The 17,449-nt window shown below is 32.6% G+C and overlaps 1 protein-coding gene across 7 annotated transcripts in view; it reads right to left on the reverse strand.

Moving 5' to 3' along the window:
* Window positions 1-17,449, reverse strand: part of TBCK (TBC1 domain containing kinase) — a 241,420-nt gene that overhangs the window by 105,609 nt on the left and 118,362 nt on the right. For 5 of the 7 annotated variants that reach the window (XM_074040263.1, XM_005555619.5, XM_074040264.1 and 2 more), the window contains one exon: window positions 6,136-6,311. The exons of the other annotated variants lie outside the window; for them this stretch is intronic. In XM_074040263.1, coding sequence (XP_073896364.1) covers window positions 6,136-6,311 — 176 coding nt within the window. The remainder of the gene's footprint in view (window positions 1-6,135; window positions 6,312-17,449) is intronic. 7 annotated transcript variants of the gene reach the window in all.

Below are 17,449 nucleotides of genomic sequence, written 5' to 3' on the forward strand. Positions count from 1 at the left end.
TAATACAATAAATGCTATCATTTTTATGGTAATAGTATATACAAGCAGTTAGCATCATGTGAATAAAAAAAATTTATTTAATAAAATCTTGGGTTAGTATATGTATTCATAATGAAGTATTAAAAAGAACTTAATAATTATTGCTTATTTACATATTGCATGTAAGTTATACCAGTTGTAAATATGTGATTAAAATTTAAAAAAGAAATACATTTTAAAAAATCAAAGATTAACTAGAGTTTTTTCCAAAATACACTCTGTTCAAAAACATTCATTCTATTAACCAAGATTACATATCTTTACTTATTATTTCCTTCAATTAATAAACTTCAGTCAGAATTCTCAAGCAGTTTTAGCTACTTAAGAGAAAACTGATGGGAAAGACTTTGGCACTAGATGAAATAATTCTTTTGGCAATTCTTTAGTTTAGGGATGAAAATAGTATTAAGACTAAGAAGTAAAGGTCAAAGTGAAATTTTAAACTGAATTTACTGAGGTAAAACTGCCAGAAAGATTCCTTCTTTGAAAACCCAGCCTCCCTAATCCTTACTCTCCGCACTGTTTTTATAGTGGTTTCTAAATGTAAAGTGATAGTAATGAGGTAACATAGCTGAGGAAAAACAGAATACTAGAACATCATGTCCTTTGTACAGATCATTTAAATATAGAAGACTGTTACAAAGTTCTTGGGCAGACTGCAAAGTAAAAAAAATTAACTGTTAATTACTAAACATGTAATAATGGTTTTTCACTCTTTTGGAGTGCTTATTATGCACTAGACACTGAATTAGGAGCTTTATGTAGATCATTCTTAAAATAACCCTGCCAGGGTGGTATTATTTTAAGTATGTTCACAATTACAAATAGGGAAGTAGAGAGGTTACGCGAATTATTCAAGATTATACAATGAAAAAGGAACAGGGTTGAAATTAGAAACCAAGTCCATCTAACAGCAAAGCTCATGCTTTCTCTATTATAAAACTCTGATTCAGGGAATAAATACAATAGATGCACGCAGAAATAAAAGTATAATTGATTTTTCTTCTGATATCCACTTTTAAACTTCCATTCTACTAGTAACAGAGTACAATTTATTTCAATTTATAAAAGCCGCTTTTAAAATTTGTTTTTGACTCAGACATAAGAATATATAATATGAACCTGAATTCTGATGATCCTAATTTTAATAAATGTTCTTTTTACAGTATGCATACATTATTTTTGTACCTGTTTTCTATTATACTAACACATTTTAACTTTCAAGTAAACAATACTAGGATGGAAAATATAGACAACATTTCAGATAAAAGAGAACACAAATTAAAAGTATTTTATGTATAGAATTCTACAAACATAAAGAATTAAAATAGGTATTTTTAGAAAAAATTTTGAGAAAATAAACATGTTAAGTAAATAGAAATACTTTTCAAACAACATGAACTTATAGAAGTGCTTTTTCAGACAAGTTTCCTCAATTTATATAAAAGAGATAATTCCTTTTATAGAAAATGATTAAATAGCAGACAAAAGGAGAAATAAATAAAATTAAAAAAATAATTTCAACTTTTATTTTAGATTCAGGGGTACATGTGCAGGTTTGTCACAAGGGTATATTGTGTGATGCTGAGGTTTAGGGTGACTCCTGTCAGCCAGGTAGTGAGCACAGTACCCAATAGGTAATATGATCTTAAGACCAAAGCCTGACAAGGACAAAAAGGAAAAGAAAATTATAGACCTTTCTAATCTATAAACATAGGTGCATAAATTTTTTTAAAAAACTAGCAAATCAAATATACCAAGTATGTCTTTTTGGTAGTGACCAAGTAGACTTTATCTCAGAAATGTAATGACCATTAAATATAAGAAATTGTAATAATGTAAGACATTATCACAATAAAAGATGAAATAATCCCAAATTAATACAAAATAAGTATTTGATAAAATTTAACATTCATGATAAACACTCAGAAATACAAAAAAGATGGGACAATAATTGTCTCAATAAAGAGTATAAAAAACATCAAACTTAATGATTAAATTAGAAGCATTTTCATTAAATTCAGGAACAAGTAAGTCTACCTACTCTTAAACTAGAAGTTCTGTCCAAAGCAATAGACAATAAACAATTGGAAACATAATAACTGGAAAGAAAGAGATAAATTTATTCTCATATATAGGGTGTATGTGTGTATATATTATATACACACTGTATATATATATATAAAACTATATATATAGAACTGTATGTATATGTGTATGTGTATATATATACAGTTGATTGAATTAGCTACAAACTATTAGACTTAGAGAATAAATACCAATATACTTAGAGACTAAACAAAACACCTTTAATTAATAAATAGGTCAAAATATTAACTAAATGGAAATGAAAACACAACATCAAAATTTTTGGAATGCAGCAAAAACAATGCTCAGAGGAAAATGTATAGCTTTGAATGTATATATTAGAAATAAGGGAAGTTCTAGAAAATCATCTAAGCTTCCACCTTAGGAAACTAGAAAAAGAATAGCAAATTAAAAAGAAAATAAAAATCAGAGCAGAAATCAATGAAACTGAAAACAGTAAATCAAAGAGATCAATGACACCAAAAGCTGGCTCCTTGCAAAGATGAATAAAATCAATAAGCCTTTAACCAGCTAAGAAAAAAAGAGAGATTATTCAAATTACAAATAGCAGAAATGAAAGAGGAGATCTCAGTACAGATTCCATAGACAATAAAATGATAACAAAGGAATACTATGAACCACTCTATGCCCATAAATTTGATAGCCTTGATAAAATGGCTTGAAAGACACAATATGACAAAATTTACATGAGAAGAATTAGATAATCTGAATAGGCCTGCATCTATTAAAGAAATTCAATCAATAATTAAGAACATTTCCAAACAGAAAGTATCAGATCCAGATGGATTCACTGGTGAATTCTACTAAAGACTGAAGGAAGAAATTATGCCAACTATCTACAATTTCTTTGAGAAGACAGAAGCAAAATGAGTATGTCCTAACTCATTCTATGAGGCCAGTATTACCCTAAATACTAAAACTACACAAAGACATTACAAGAAAACAATATCTCTCATGAACATAGATACCAAAATCCTCAACAAAATATTATCAAAGTCAAATCCAACGATGTATAAAATAAATTATATACCATGAACAAGTGGAATTTATCCCAGGCATGCAAGGCTGTTTTAACATATGAAAATTAATTAATGTAATTCATTGCACCAACAAGCTGAAGAAGAAAATTCACATGATCATATAAATAGATACAGGAAACGCATTCTACAAAATCCAACATGCATTCATGATAAAAATCTCTCAGCAAATTGGGAATAAAAGAGAACTTACTCAACTTGTAAAAAACATCTACAAAAACCTACAGCTCACACAATAATTTCTGGTGAGACCTTAGAAGATTTCCTGCTAAGACCAGGTACAAGGCAAGGATGTCCTCTCACCATTTATTTTTAACATTATATTAGATGTCATATCTAACGCAATAACACAAGCAAAGAAAATAAGAGGTGTACTAATTGACAAGGAAGAAATTAAACTATCCATTTTTCAAATAATGTGATCATATATGTAGAAAATCTGAAGGAACTGAGCAAAAAACTGGAGCTAATATAAGTAACTACAGCAAGGTAGCAGGACGCGAAGTTAATACAAAAAGGTCAAACGCTTTCCTGTATACCTGCAATGTACAAACGGAATTTGAAATAAAAAATAGCATTTACAACAGCATTCCTCAAAATCAAATACTTAGATATAAGTCTAACAAAATATATATAAAATCTAAATGAGAAAAACTATAAAAATCTGATGAAAGAAATCCAACAACTAGATAAACGAAAAAATATTCCATTTCCTGGATAGGAAGACTCAATAAATGTTGAATATCTCTAGTCTCAAAATCCATAATCCAAAATGTTCCAAAATCAGAAACATTCTGAATACCAAGATGACAGTCAAAGGAAATGCTCATTGGAACATTATGGATTTTGTATTTTTGGATTAGGAATGCTCAATCAGTAAGTATAATGCAAATATTCCAAAATCAAAACAAATAAAATGGGACCAAAAGCACTTTTGGTCCCAAGCATCTTTGAAAAGAGATAATCAACCTGTATTGTCAAGAGTTCTTCCCAAACTGATACATAGATTCAATGTAATCCCAATCAAAATAGCAGCAAGTTATTTTGTAGGTATCAACAAACTAATTTTAAAGTTTATTTGGAAACAAAGACTCAGAATAACCAACACAGTATTAAAAAGGAACAGAGTTGGAGGACTGACACTTCTGAGCTTCAAGACAAATTATAAATCAAAACAGCGTAGTACTGGCAAAAGAACAGACAAATAGATCAATGAAAAAGAATAGAGAGCTCAGAAATCAACCCACATAAATAAAAGCAACTCATATGTGAAAGGAACAAAGGCAATAAAATGGAGAAGTCAGTCTTCTTAACAAATGTTTTTCTGTTACAAAGAGGATACAATTCAAAATTTGAAACAAAGAAACTATTAAATAAGTTTGTATTCAGAATTGCTGAATTTCAGAGTTTCAAGCTATCTTACAGGTCATCTAGAACAGTGGTCCCCAACTGTTTTGGCACCAGGGACTGTTTTCATGGAAGACAATTTTTCCATGGACCCAGGGTGTGGCACACGGTTTTGGGATGATTCAGGCATATTACATTTATTGTGCACCTTATTTCTATTATTATTACATTGTAATATATACTGAAATAATTACATGACTCTTCATAATATAGAATCAGTGGGAGCCCTGAGCTTGTTTCTCTGCTACTTGATGGTCACATCTGGGGGTGATGGGAGATAGTGACAGATCATCAGGCATTATATTCTCATAAGGAACGTGCAACCTAGATCCCTCGCACGTGCAGTTCACAAGAGGATTTCTGCTCCTATGAGACTGTAATGCTGCTGCTAATCTGACAGGAAGCGGCACTCAGGAGGTAATGCGAGTAATGGAGAGTGGCCGTAAATACAGATAAACCTTTGCTGGCTTGCCTGCCACTCATCTCCTGCTGTGTGGCCTGGTTCCTGTGACTGGTACCAGTCTGTGGCCTGGGGGTTGGGTATCCCTGATCTAGAACAACATTTATCATTTACTGACAAATGAGTTCTCCCACTAAAATTTATTACATGGTAATATCTTCAGCTGAATATTTCTAGTATTTGAGAACTTACTTTCTTCCGGGCAGGCAGAAGAAAACTACTACTTTTGGAAAACTATAATGCAAATATTTATTCATAAGTGTGGGTTCTTATTCTTTTCTCTCTCAGGATATTTTAGAAATGTCTTATAATCTTTCATACGTATAATCATTTAGCTGTTTCCCTCTCTATCATCTATATATCTAGAGGCAGAGATTATAATTATTGAAATTGCTCTGTACTGAATCATAAGCAGGGTCATGTTTATAAGTGACCTTAATATAATTTGATTGGGATGGAAATACGTGCAAATGAATGCACTCATATATTTGGGGACATAAATAAAATCATAGAAAGTGCCATATCTGAAAAGCAATACATACATACTGACTGAAATTCAATTTCATGGAAATAATTATGATACTATGATAATATCAGAATATTTGAAATGTATGAATTATTATAACTGAAAGCTTTGTTGACCATATTTATAAACTGTGTTTAATAATAATGATAATGTTGAAACACCTACATGGGCATAGTTTTAAAAATGCTGTTTCTTCTGTTAACTAAGAATAAGTTCCTGCTCTATTAACAACTCTTTTTCTATTTTTTTAATTCTTTCTTTGCTTCTGTAATCTCTCACTATATAACCAACTGATATATAAACAGATATGACAAATGCATACAAAAAAAGCAAAACTTGCTACCTGGAGGAATACATCAAAACAATCTTCTTAACTCTATAACCAAACAGATATAATGGTTTTCTGGAATATTTCTATGAATCTAATCACAGGTTAGAAAATAGCTACATTAAAAGGACATAAATGATACCATTAAGAGCAATAATGCTACTAGGGTATATTAATTTTAACATCCATCTCCTTTTAGACTTTGCAAACTAAATCCGCAAATACATACCAGATCTGTCTTTGGAGGATCTGGACACTCAGCAGAGAAATAAGGTGCCGAACTTCTGACTCCACTGCTGTCAGAAGTTGGCTTTGGAGGTTGAGCATGCTGTCTGTAAGTAGCACTTTTAGGAGTCCAACAAAACAGGTTGATAGATTCTCTCACACAGCGTTCAATGTCAATTTCTAGATAGAAATGTTTTAAAAAAGCACATGTATAGAATTTAGATTGCTCTTTTAAAGTAACACACAGCATCTCTCCTAAGTGAATATATCTAAATATGGCAACGATAAGTTATTAGAAAAAATATCAGTAAAGAAACAATGTAGATATTAATCAGCATATTTATGACTGGATTGATGGAAATATTGGATTGATGGAAATGATGGTATAATTTGCTTACATATATTTGTAAATGTATCTACTTATGTTTTCATGTGTGTCTTTTACTTGGAATTATCTACATATACATACATATATATGTTTGTATATTTCAGAGTATCATTTAAATGCCACAGAATATAACATATCTCTTTATTTAAAAATCTGCCAAATTTATTTTGAATTAATGTTTCCACTTTTCCAATGTAAAATGAAAGTTGTGGGGGGAGAGTACAATTTGCGAACAGGTAGACAAAAGATACAGAAGATGTTGATTAGTGATTCAGAATGCATTCTAGTAAAGTGAACTGACAGTTTTACTGCCATTAAATAAGATATAAAATAATTAGAAAAAAATTTTCAGAATCTCAATTCAGCATTTCTCTCTCTCTCTTTTTTTTTTTTTTCCCCTGTTTTTGAGATAGTCTTGTTCTGTCTCCCAGGCTGGAGTGCAGTGGCGCAATCATGGCTCACTGCAACCTTGGCCTCCCAGGTTCAAGAAATTCTCGTGCCTCAGCCTCCCTAGGAGCTGGAATTACAGGCCCGTGCCGCAACACTTGGCTAATTTTTTGTATTTTTAGTAGACATGGGGTTTCGCCATGTTGCCCAGGCTGTTCTTGAATTCCTGACCTCAGGCAATTCACCTGCCTTTGCCTCCCAAAGTTTTAGGATTACAGGCATCATCCACTGTGCCCAACCAGCATTTCTCCATTCTTTAATAATTTCTTGAGTTAAATGAAGAAAGGTTTTAAAGTTTCATCAAGTAAGGTTTAAATGCACTTGATTAAAAGATAAAATAGAAACACTTTCATATTAGATTTCCTTTTGTTTCTCATGTTTGAAATTTAAGCATCTTTAATGCAGAGGTAATATACATAGAAAGGTTACTACAACTCTGTATCATTTGGTTTTTGATGAGACTGTATCTCCTTAGGAGGCCAACAGTGCTGATGAGAAGTTAGCCAGTCCTCTATGGTGAAAGTGGAGAGATCACAGAAAGGCAGGAGAAATTCAAGAAGTTGACTGTGATAAAGGAATTTAGCATTGACGAGTTTTTATCTTTCCATATTTCTAAAAGTAGCAAATGGCATATATCGTCATTTCCTCTGTAAAAGTCCAAGTGTCAGCTCAGGCAGGCAGTGGAGAAAAATATATCACATGTCACAAAGTGGTAAGTTCTTTTTTTCTCCCCTCTTTTTGAAATGAAGGGCTTACAAGGGGAAAAGGAAATAGGCATTAACTAAATTCTGTGGATAGTGCATGAGTAATCATTTAGAGTTTTCTGCTGTGGTAAGGTGGAGAAATCTGGAAGAGGGGAAAAGAAGATAACACTGATCATCTATTATGTGACAGGTATTGTACACTTTCACTTAATCCATTTAATTCTTACAATGATTATTAAAGACAGGTATTGTTATTATTCTTCCCATCCTCTATTTCTGCTAAAGATAAAGAAACTAAGACAAAAGGAAGTTAAGTGATTTATTAAGCATGTTACTAAGGGTAGATGTCTGAAGTTACTATTAGGTTATAAGGCATCTTTTGTTACTTCCTAACTAACTTAAATTTGGAATATGATCAGAGAGTCTGATAAGACCAGTTACTCAATTAGGCATTCCTTAGTGATGTTTGCCAACTTCACAGCTCATTACTTCCATGGCTACAAAAAAAGGTCAGATTTCATCACCTCACATGTTATTCCTAATAAAAAAACTGTAAAACAGGGTGAAACAAGCTTTGAGACATGGGCCTGTTTATTTGGGCAATGGATAATATAGTGAAGCTCTATAACAATAGCAACTTGTTATTTCACAAAGAAAATACAAACACAAACTAGAAGAAAAATCAGTTTAAGACAGGTTCCTCTAGCCTGCTTAAGAAGAAAGAGATTGAGCAATTTATTTTACAAAACTTTCCATTCAAGTAGTTAAGATAAAAATTTGGCAGCCAATGAGGGAAAACACTCAACCATCTGAAGTCTGTCTACTTAACACAGGTTAATTTCCAAAGGAAAGGGTTTCAGTCCATAGATTTTGTATTTGCAGGGCTCAAATCAATTTGACACATCTGTCACCAGTAAAAGTTTGAAGTTGAGTCAGTGATCTAGAGCAAAGGGGGTAGTGCAGTCCTTAAATCACTGGCATTGGAAAAGTCTTTTGTATCTGCTTCAAAGACATCCCATCAACACCATAGAAGGTTTACAATGAATCTTGATGATGTACTGGCATCCATCCTGATTCTACCCTGATTGTTAGTTCTGACAGATATCTCATTTTCCATTCACTTGACTCATGTCACCTCTCATCTTAAAATCCTTCCAAAGCACATTATCATAATCAAAATATAATGCAAAAGTACTTTGTGAACTGTACATTAAAATGCACAATTACTCCTACAAAGTAATCTCTCATTACATGGCACTACTGTTTTTTAACCTTGCATTATAATTATTGAGACAGTGCATTGTGAATAAAACATGGATTATGGTTTCCCAGGTTTGAATTACAGTTCCATGAGATATTTTGCAATTCTGGGTAAAATAACTTCTCTAAACCTATTAATTGCTTCATTGGCACCCATTAGTATCAGATCTTTCAGAAATACTGAACTATTTTCAATATGATAAAACACAACCATTTGGGCAAGCATAGATGGAAAAGACAGCTTTCCTGAGCCTACTCTTCTCTCACTTTAATGGCTATGAATTGCTTCTGAAATTTACTGAATAGCTATTGTCCTGGAACTTCTCTTTATCATTATCCAATTCTCTTAGGCTTTCCCCTATATTTGATTCCTAACTTTTTGGGTAAGACATTTACCACTCTTTCATATTTACTTCTCATTTTGATGAAACACATTATCCAGCAGTTACAAAGAAAGAGTACACAGGAGGTAAGCTACTTAAAAACCTTCAAAGAATATAATTAATCTGCCCTTGACTGATAGTTTCACCAAGTAGAGCATTCTAGGGTTGAATTTTTTCCTTCAGGGTTATTAAAGGTAGAGCTCCAATGTCTTCTGCTGAGAAGTGTGATAAAATTCTGATTTAAGATTATTTGTACATGATTTTCTGTATCTCTGTTAACTTTCAGGATCCATGTATTATGAAATTTCATGGTGATATACTTAAGCATATACTTCATTGTGCTGGGCATTTGGTGGATCCCTGAGTTACAGAAAAAGTATGTTTTTGATGTTTGTGATAATTTGTTTCTTTTTAAATCTTCTATTCTATAATGAAGAATCTTGAACTTCCTGAATTTAATTTCTAACAATTTTGTCTTTTTATTCTTACTTTCCATGTGTATTTTTGTTCCATACTCTGTGAGATTTCCTAAAGTTTATCATTTCACATTTTCATCACAAACATCATTGCATTTCTATATCAATTTCAATTTCCAGGCCAGGCACAGTGGCTCATGCCTGTAATCTTAGCACTTTGGGAGGCCAAGGCAGGAGGATCACTTGAGGCCAGGAGTTTGACGGCAGTCTGGCCAACATGGTGAAACCCTGTCTCTACTAAACAAAAATACAAAAATTAGCCAAATGTTGTGGAGTTCACCTGTAATCCCAGCTACTCAGGAGGCTGAGGCACGAGAATTGCTTGAACCTGAGAGGCGAAGACTGCAGTAAGCCATGATCACGTCACTGTACTCCAGCCTGGCTACAGAGCAAGACTCTCTCTCTCAAAAAAAAAATCAATTTCCAGATATTCAATGCAAAATATTTTTCATTGTTATATTTAAAAGTTCTGCTTTTTCATAGTAATTTTCTCATAGTTATCTTTCTGAATATATTATTTTTTCAGTTTGTACTGTTTTGAATCTTAATTGGAAGCTTTCCTCAGAGATTTTGTGATCTTTGATTCTATATATTTACAAGAACAGCACCAAAAATCAGATTGGAAGTTTTTTGTTTGTTTGTTTGTTTGTTTTATGTGGGCAGGGCTTGGTGACTGGTGGATTAACTATGACTGTGTAGTATTCCATGGTGTATATGTATCACATTTTCTTTATGCAGTCCACCATTGATGGGCATTTAGGTTGATTCTGTGTCTTTGCTATTTTTGAACAGTGTTGTGATGAACATACACATGCATGTGTCCTTATGGCAGAATGATTTATAATCCTTTGGGTATATGCCTAGTAATGGGATTGCTGGGTTGAATAGAAGCTCTGTTTTAAGTTCTTTGAGAAATCTTCAGACTGCTTTTGACAGTGGCTGAACTAGTTTACATTCCTGTAGGCAGTGTATAAGGGTTCCCTTTTCTTTGCAACATCACCAGCATCTGCTATTTGTTGGTTTTTCAATCACAGCCATTCTGACTGGTATGAGATAGTATCTCATTGTGGTTTCGATTTGCATTTCTCTAATGATTAGTGATGTTGAACAATTTTTTCATATGCTTGTTGGCTACACAGATGTCTTCTTTTGAGAAGTGTCTGTTCATGTATTATTTACATTTTTAAAGGGGTCATTTGTTTTTTCCTTGTTGGTTTAAGTTGTTTTTAGACTCTGGATAGTAGACCTTTGTCAAATAAACAGTTTGCAAATATTTTCTCCCATTCTGTAGGTTTTCTGTTTACTCTGTTGACAGTTTCTTTTGCTGTGCAGAAGCTTAAAGAACTTAATTAGGTCCCATTTGTCAATTTTTGTTTTTGTTGCAATTGCTCTTGAGGACTTAGTCATAAATACTTTCCCAAGGCCCAGGTCCAGAATGGTGTTTCCTCAGTTTTCTTCTAGGATTCTTATTGTGGTCTTATATTTAAATGTTTATGCCCTCTCGAGTTAATCTTCATATATGATGAAAGGAAGGGCTTCAGTTTCAATCTTCTGCATACGGCTTGCTAGCTATCCCAGTGCCATTTACTGAATAGGGAATCCCCTCCTCATTGCTTATTTTTGTCAACTTTGTTGAAGATTAGATAGCTGTAGGTGTGTGGCCTTAATTCTGGACTCTCTAACCCATTCCATTGATCTATGTGTCTGTTTTTGTACCAGTATCATGCTGTTCTCTTTACCATATCCTTGTAGTAGAGTTTGAAATTGGGTAGTGTGATGTCTCTAGCTTTGTCCTTTTTGCTTAGGATTGCTTTAGTGATTCGGGGTCTTTTTTGGTACCATATGCATTTTAGAATATTTTTTTCTAATTCTGTGATAAATGTTGTTGGTAGTTTGATAGGAATAGCACTGAATCTATAAATTGCTTTGGGCAATATGTCCATTTTAACAACATTGATTCTTCTGATCCATGAGTATGGAATATTTTTCCATTTGTTTGCATCATCTACGATTTCTTTTTTTTTTTTTTCTTTTCTGAGATGGAGTCTCACTCTGTCGCCCAGGCTGGAGTGCAGTGGCGCGATCTTGGCTCACTGAAACCTCCGCCTCCCAGGTTCAAGCTATTCTCTTGCCTCAGCCTCCTGAGTAGCTGGGATTACAGGCGCACGCCACCACGCCTAGCTAATTTTGTATTTTTAGTAGAGATGGGGTTTCACCATATTGATCAGGCTGGTCTCGAACTCCTGACCTTGTGATCTGCCCACCTCAGCCTCCCAAAGTGCTGGTATTATAGGCGTGAGCCACTGTGCCTGGCCATCTATGATTTCTTTAAGCAGTGTTTTGTAGTTGTCATTGTAGAGATCTTTCACCTCCTTTGGGCAGATGTACTCTTAGGTAATGAACTTTTTTTATTGGCTATTGTAAGTGAGATTGCGTTCTTGATTGGGTTCTCACCTTGGACACAGTGTACAGAAGTGCTACTGATTTTTACATATTGATTTTTTAATCCTAATACTTGGCTAAAGTTTTCATCAAATCTAGGAGCTCTTGAGCAGAGGCTATGGGGATTTCCAGGCACAAAACTATATCATTTGTGAAAAGAGACAGTTTGATTCCTCTTCTTCCTATTCAGATCCCTTTAATTTCTTTATCTTGCCTGATTGTTGTAGCTAAGACTTCCAGTACTATGTGGAATAGGAGTGGTGAGAGTGGCCATACTTGTCTTGTTTCAATTCTCAAGGGGAATATGCATTCAGTTATTGCCCATTCAGCCTCATTCTGGCTGTTGGTTTCTCACAGATGGTTCTTACTATTTCAAGGTATATTCTTTTGATGCCTTAAATATCTTTCTTAAATTTAATACATTTTGGTACTTACATTCTTATTGCAATATCTATCAGTAGTATATGTAGGGATATTTTAAACAGTTTCTGACTTTTAAAGGTTTTTGTGGTTAATTACTTTTAATCTACTTCAAAAGTGAAAAATGCTCTATATATTTTGTTTTGCAAACCTAAGGCACATATAAACATTCAATGGTAAAACAAATACAAACTTAATGCCATCATTGGTATCCTGAAACAAAATACTCTTAATAACACTGATCTAAACTATAATATAACTTTTGGACTGCTCAAAAATTCAGAAAGCGAGAACCCTTTCACAAAACAGAAACCCTTATCAACCATAAAACAAGAAGCTCTGCTATAAAGAAAGGCCTTCCTATCAGATTCTTGACAATTTGGGACCAGGTTTAAGATGTATAAGTACTCAGATCTACTCTAAATTTTCAAGATAAGTAGAAATTCTGATCACCTCTGACATTATTTTTCATTACAGTTCTCAATATGTACGAAACATTTCTTTTAAACTTTATAAAGTATTTACATGTTGCAAAATTAGTTGTATGCTTCAAGAGCAACAATTAGGTCAGTGTTATATGAATTCTTCTAGCTTCCTAGAATCACGTTATAATTTCAGAGTCTTCATCAGCCATGCTACTGGCTGCTGTTTTCATGACCATTTATTAGCTTGGAGGTGATAAACTGTAATATCTGTTTTTAAATTTTCCTCTTTTCCATAAAATAATGCAGTATTTCCACCAGAAACAAGACTGACATAACTGGAGGTTTTAAAAATAATTTTTCATAAAGCTTTATTTCAGTGACTATACACCATACCAATATAAACAAATTAACACTTTCTTACTTATCCTTAACTAATTTTAAACACACAAGACTTTAATATGGCGTCTAGATTTTAATGTTTATATGTAATTTTTATGGATAGATGGGGGAGAGAAGGACTACTGCTAAAATCTCCAAATTTAATTTTCATTTTGATTGTCCTTTTGCAATTCCAAGGTATACTTAGAAATAGACACGCAGTGAGCCGAAATCATGCCTGGGCAACAGAGTGAGACTCCATCTCAAAAAAAAAAAAAAAAAAAAAAAAAAAAAAAAAAGACATGCATGAAGATCATGTAGCTACAAGCAGAAGATGGGAATAATTGATTCTCAGTTTCAGGTCAAGTGGCATCAATATTACAGGCTTGACAGTACAAAACTTTCACTGAACAACTGTGTACTACAGTTGCTCTACTGTTTCACAAATCATTTCTCCATCCCATATCTGGCTATAAGACAGGGGGAAAAATGATGGATAACTATTAGGAGCACGTATGTTAAGAATCCTTTGCTTCACTCATGATAGATCACCCTGATGTAGAGAGATCAGAAAGCTCTGCATTAATATCAATTATAGTGTTCATATTTTGGTACCTGATGTTATTTTAAGTACTTTTTTCATTACTTCAAAAATATTGAAAAAATATCTCAACAAATATTATTTTAAAAAATCTTTAATGTGGCCTACAAGATCTTGCATGATCCTTCTTTGTCTATCTCTCCATTCACTTTTCTAGCCACTCCTCTCCACTTTCCTGTGTGCTCTAATGTCCTTCAGTTGTCTGAGGCCTTTGAGCATTTTATTCCCTCTGTCTACAATATTTTCCTCTTTCCACTCCCCACTCCTCAATATCACTTAAATAATTTCAGATATTATCTTAAGTATCATTTACTTAAGAAAAACTCCCTAACTCCCTGTTTTAAACTCCTATTGTTTTCTGCAGTGTTCATCACCATGATAACTATTTAAAAAAGGAGTCACAAATTAGCAGCCTACTGGCTATAATAAGCTTATATTTGATTAAGTCTTATAGTTTCAAAAATCTAAGCCACTGTTTATAATGGAAAGATTACACATAAATATTACAGTAACCCTATTTAATTTATATTTATCCCTAGATGAGAGTAAAAAACTATTGACTGAAAACTCAGATTGCTTCTCATTTATATACTTAAAAATCTCTAAAATACTTTAAAAACTTTGGATATAAATGTAGTGTAACAAAATTTACTTGGCAACACTTTTGCTTTATTAAGATAAGTACTGAATAATGGAAAAGTTATAGCAGTCAACTGTCCACTCATCTGATGGTGGTATCGAACCACAACACTGATATCTGCTTTCTTTGCTTTGGTTAAGCATTTCATGAAAATATATCTGCTGCTTAGATTAATATGAACATTTGTTTTTTAGCTAAAACTTCACAATTATATTATACCTCTGACTAAAATAAGTTTTACTTCAAGTAAACTCAAAGCCTTATTGTTTTAAGAGACCAAATAAATCCTCTCAAATTCTATGCTACATAAAATATGTGTGAAAATAAATTCAGAGGTCACCAGATTCTTGTCCTACTTCCCCAAATACACTCAGAACACATTCAATCTAAACATATGAAGAACTTTTAAGTACATAAAAAATTTTCTTATATAGTCCGCTCTCTATATCTGTGGGTTCTGCATCCATGGATTTAACCAATTGCACATTGAATATATTTGGGGAATAAAAATGAATGTCTGTGTCTGTACTGAGCATGACTTTTTTTCTTGTCATTATTCCCTAAACAATATAGTATAACAACTATTTACATAGCATTTCTATTGTATTAGGCATTAAAAGTTATCATGAGATGATCTGAAGTATAAATGTGGATGTGCACAGGTTACATGCAAAGGGACTACAGCATTTGTGGATTACAGTATCTGTGGGGGGTCTTGAAACCAATCCCCCATTGATACTGGGGGATGACTGAACTTGTATTTCACTATGTATCTTGCTATAAAATGAAAATAGAATTATTCATATATACTTTTAACAGATAGAATGCTCATCAGTTAAAAATATCAAATTTGTGCCTACTGTGAACATTTGAACTTATTTATTTGAAGTTTATACTATTACTAATAAATAATATTTTGTTCAGGTATTAGGTGGCAATGTAAATGGGAAGGAAGAAGACATAGATAAGCTAGGCAACTTTGAAAATATGTGGAAAATGTCATTCCTGTTCATCCAGTTAAGTGCTTTAATAGGACCTATCATTAACGCATTGAGATATTAGGAGCAGGGATGATGGGACTGAATTGAAGACTTAATAATAGAAGATGAAATATCTTGGGTCTTTGCATGTAGGATAACCTATTTATAAACAAAACAAATTAATTATTTCATGGAAAGATGAATTTTCAGTAAGAGAAATTAAGCAAAGAAACCCAATTGTACCAGCTGACACTACATCAACTAAATAGATTTTATTCCTATTTGAATAGCATGCTCTGAACAAAATGAGTGCTTAATAAGGTTTGACAGATGTTATGATATAGTGAATAGAAAGGATAAAATTACCAGAATTTCATTTTCTAAGGCCTAAAACAAGCAAGGTAACATCTCTTGAATGATCATTAGTAAGAATATTGTGTAAATCCTTTCAGTTTTGAATTAATAGAGAAACTTTATTCTAATCTTGTACCATCTGTAAAGTAAACCCAAAGCAGGCAATTTTAAAGATATACAGACATAATTTTTCCTATGGAATTAAGATAGAAATATGTCAGTTGACTGTAAAATACACAGTTGCATGTGTTTTTTTAATAGACAAGCAGAGTTGCCACTAATCTCCCTATAAAGTATAAAAACAGATGCTTCACCAATGTTTAACAGGAGCATTTATGCATCAAATTAGAAAGGCAATAAATTTGCTTAATTTGAAAATGTACAATCAGCATTCCATATATATATATATATATATTTAGAACTGGCCAGAAAATGTATTTTAATCCTAATCAATCATCCTATGTTTACTTTGGCAAGCTGGAAATGACAAGGAATCATCTGCAAAAAATAAACAGTATTCCTAGTTTGCGAAACTAGCTTATTTATTACTGTTCAAAACAAAAAAAATGGATAACTTGATTTTCATAAAGAATCTCCCAGAAAAAATATGACCTAAACTATTTATTCATATAAGAAATAACTCACTTTAATTAAAATTTGATAAGTCAGAAAGCTGATAATAATAGCTTCAATTTTGAGGGAAGGGGGAAGAAAAAGTTTTAAATAAATCCAAAGCATTTTTCTTATTATTTTCCCACAAATAATAAAAAATTAAAAAAAAAAATTTTTTTTTTTTGAAAGTAAAGTACCAAGTACAGATCAACCATTAAACATAAAAATGAGGTTCGGCAGTAGGTTTCTTATTTTTCTTCAGAGTAATTAATAAAGATATAATCTTAAGGGACCTTCCTTTTGTTTTTTACTTAGTTTTCAGGTAAATTTGATTCTGGGATAATTTTAAGTGAGTTTATTACCAGCAGTAACTTGGGCCTGCCTGAAAATATGGAGAACAGCAGAAGAGATGCAGTCAATAAAGTATGTGAATTTTTTCACCTAAAAAATTGAAGTTTCCGCAAAAATATAGATTTAGTTACATCCTAGGTGACGACATTAATTTCATCTTTTTAACCATAGCATCAAAGCTTATAGTTATCCATTATTTCTACATTTAAACATTCAACTCCTAGGTTTACAAGTTCCTTACTTGTGAATACTCTATATAGCTTAACATACTCTCCTGCATTGCATGGCATAGAATTTCCCAGGAGTTTGATTTGTCCTCCTAAGAGGGCGGTATTTCCTTTTGTCACACTGTCAAATTGTTAGCAAGCAGCACTAGGAGGGAACAAAGTTTCATGTGAATTGTATCTTTGTATAAACATAGATTCTTAAACACCTTCCCAAGTGGCCTTTCTATACT

This window comes from Macaca fascicularis, chromosome 5 (assembly GCF_037993035.2).
Source record: "Macaca fascicularis isolate 582-1 chromosome 5, T2T-MFA8v1.1".
Classification (NCBI taxonomy): Eukaryota; Metazoa; Chordata; class Mammalia; order Primates; family Cercopithecidae; genus Macaca; species Macaca fascicularis.